The following is a 2834-nucleotide window of genomic DNA, read 5'->3' on the forward strand; positions in this document are numbered from 1 at the left end:
TTAACCCATCAAAACCTGTGGAGGAATGCCATCCGCCACTTCCTTTCCCAAACCTGAAAAATGTTAAAATAATAGGGTGAGCATAATGTCACGGGCTTAGAGTTTCAATACCACTCTAGCTGCTCCCGTGCGGCACCAAGACGTTGCTTTCACTCTCGCAAGTACTTGGTCAGCCTAACTCCCGTGCACACCTTAGCCAACCCACTCCTCTCGTGCGCTTACTAGTGTTGTAGTTGCCCTCGCCCTCTCCTCACCTGGCTTGCACACTCACACACACTAAGGCACTTAAGTTGGCAAGGAAAGAACACTTCTATTACTTCAAAGAATGCTTTGTACAAGGCTAGCACTCAAGCTCTCTACAAGGCTCTCAAGACTCACTCTAGGACTTGTTCCCTACAAAATGAAGTCCTACCTCTATTTATAGGCATCCCCATCCCCAATGGACGGCTAGGATGCATTCTAACCAACGGTGGAGATTGATTATCTAGAATCTTCTCCCACCTTCTTCACACTTCCATACTTATCTACTAGTATCTACAACATTCTAGAATTCTCCATACTACTCCACACAACTCTAGAGAACTCTAGAACCTTCCACACACTTCTACACATTTCTACACATATCTAGAATCTTCCACATAACTCTAGACTATTCCGGAAGACTCTAGAAACTCCACTTGCCATGCAGTTGCCATGCAGCGTCCTCCTCAGCGTCTGCGTGTCGCCTGCGTGGCACAACCTCCATAGGCGGGGCGTGACATTCTCCCCCACCCATTTCCGTGACGCCCTCGTCACGGTTTCTTCAATTGACCCAGCCTCTCGCAGGTCATCAGCACTTGCGCATATGTCCTTGGCCCAAATGTACGAGCGCCCTTCGGGAGATGTGAAGTCCTCACGAGCTCCATCGTGTTGACTGCCACCTCTGGACTCTCCTTCCTGCCCACGAGCGGCACCATGCATGCGGCCTTGCCTTCCTCGCCTCCAAGTATCATCAACGCACCAAGGCATGGTAGTGGCGCGACGTTGTTCCTGTCCATGAACTCCAGCCCCAGCACCATGTCATGGTCGTCCATCTCCGCAACTTGGAAGTCGGCCTTGCCCTTCCATCCTTGCAAGCATAGCTCCACCTCTTTGCACACTCTACTCACGCGTGCCTCCTCGGAGTTGACGGCCTTGATCCATCCCTCCGTCTTGCGCATCTCCAAGCCAAGTCGTTGCGCCTCCTCTGGGGTAATGAAGTTGTGTGTGGCGCCCGTATCCACCAACGCTTGCACGGCTTTGCCACCAACCTGCGCATCCACATAGCGCACCCCAGCTACTTTCTTCGCCTTACCCTTTTGCTTGGTGTCATGCGCCATGCTACTCAGCATCTGCATAGCCCCCATGCACCTGTCTTCGTCGCTGCCCGTATCATCCACCTTGCCCTTGCCCTTATCCTTCACAAGGGCGCTCATGGTCTTCTTGTTGGGGCAGTGTCGCAATATGTGCGGCCCTTCGCACAAGTAGCACTTCGGCTCCCACTTGCCCTTATCGCGGCGCTCCCCTTTGCCACTAGCCTTAGACCTTTCTCCTCATCGCTGTGCTCATCATCACTAGACTTGGGCGAGCCCCGTTTCTTGAAGCGCCGGTCTCCCCCACCTTTGCCGTGGTCCCTCCTGGGAGACGTGGCCCTCTTGTCATCGCGCCTAAAGTCTTCGAGGCGCTCCGCTATAGCCATTGCGGATGCCAAGTCTCTAGGCTCCCTCCTTCTTAGCTCCGTGGCCACCCAAGACTGCAGCCCATCTATGAACAAGCACACACGTTGCCGCTCCGGCATCTCTGGGATCTCCAGCATCAAGTTGGAGTACTCCTTCACATACTCCCTTATGCTGCCCTTCTGCTTCAGGCGCCTTAGGTTGATCATGGCGAGGTCCTCAACGCACTCAGGGTAGAACTGCCTCTTGAGCTGCCTTTTGAACTCCTCCCATGTATCAACTGCTCTTGCGCCCCTACCGGTGAAGCGCTGTCTCCACCATAGAGCGGCAGTGTCCGTGAGGTACATAGTGCCTGTCTGCACCTTCTCCTCATCATCCTCGATCTCCATGCACTCGAAGTACCGCTCCATGTGCCAGAAGAAGTTGTCAATCTGGCGAGCATTCCTTGCCCCATCGTACTCCTTGGGCTCCGGCGCCTTCTTCTTCCTTGGCTTCACCACGACCTCGCGCATCTGGGAGAGTTCCTTTTTGCACTCGGCAATCTCCACGCGCAAGTCGTCTACCAGATCATGCAAGTCCCTTTCCTTCTCTTGCGCCTTGTTGGCGATGCCATCAATCAGCTCGTAGAGCTCCGCCATCCTTCTCTCGAGCCTATTAAACTTAGTCTCCGTGTAGACCAAGTGTGTGGCAAGCTTCTCCTCCAAGCTCTGCTCTAAGATGTGGACTTGGTGGTCTCCTCCGCTAGCCATGTCTACTCCAACAAAGCTCCCTTGACGAACCTGCTCTGATACCAACTGTCACGGGCTTAGAGTTTCAATACCACTCTAGCTGCTCCCGTGCGGCACCAAGACGTTGCTTTCACTCTCGCAAGTACTTGGTCAGCCTAACTCCCGTGCACACCTTAGCCAACCCACTCCTCTCGTGCGCTTACTAGTGTTGTAGTTGCCCTCGCCCTCTCCTCACCTGGCTTGCACACTCACACACACTAAGGCACTTAAGTTGGTAAGGAAAGAACACTTCTATTGCTTCAAAGAATGCTTTGTACAAGGCTAGCACTCAAGCTCTCTACAAGGCTCTCAAGACTCACTCTAGGACTTGTTCCCTACAAAATGAAGTCCTACCTCTATTTATAGGCATCCC

General features: G+C 53.2%; 1 protein-coding gene across 1 annotated transcript; it reads right to left on the bottom strand.

Moving 5' to 3' along the window:
* LOC132278444 (DNA damage-inducible protein 1-like) lies at nucleotides 1-1454 on the bottom strand. Its single transcript, XM_059780231.1, has 2 exons — nucleotides 866-1454; nucleotides 1-53 (listed from the first exon to the last, which is right to left on the bottom strand). The coding sequence occupies exons 1-2, from the start codon at nucleotides 1452-1454 to the stop codon at nucleotides 1-3; spliced, it is 642 nt and encodes a 213-aa protein (XP_059636214.1).
* Between the last annotated feature and the right edge of the window lie 1380 nt (nucleotides 1455-2834).

This window comes from Cornus florida, unplaced genomic scaffold (genome assembly GCF_030987335.1).
Source record: "Cornus florida cultivar Cherokee Brave unplaced genomic scaffold, ASM3098733v1 CherokeeBrave_3.0.0_Hap2_Chr10, whole genome shotgun sequence".
Lineage (NCBI taxonomy): Eukaryota > Viridiplantae > Streptophyta > Magnoliopsida > Cornales > Cornaceae > Cornus > Cornus florida.

Bases quoted from the DNA above. Each gene is read 5' to 3' on its own strand.
- LOC132278444 (XM_059780231.1), bottom strand. From the start codon at position 1,454: ATGAGCGCCCTTGTGAAGGATAAGGGCAAGGGCAAGGTGGATGATACG. The intron at 54-865 runs GTACATTTGGGC...AACATTTTTCAG, and splicing joins ACATCTCCCGAAGGGCGCTC to GTTTGGGAAAGGAAGTGGCG.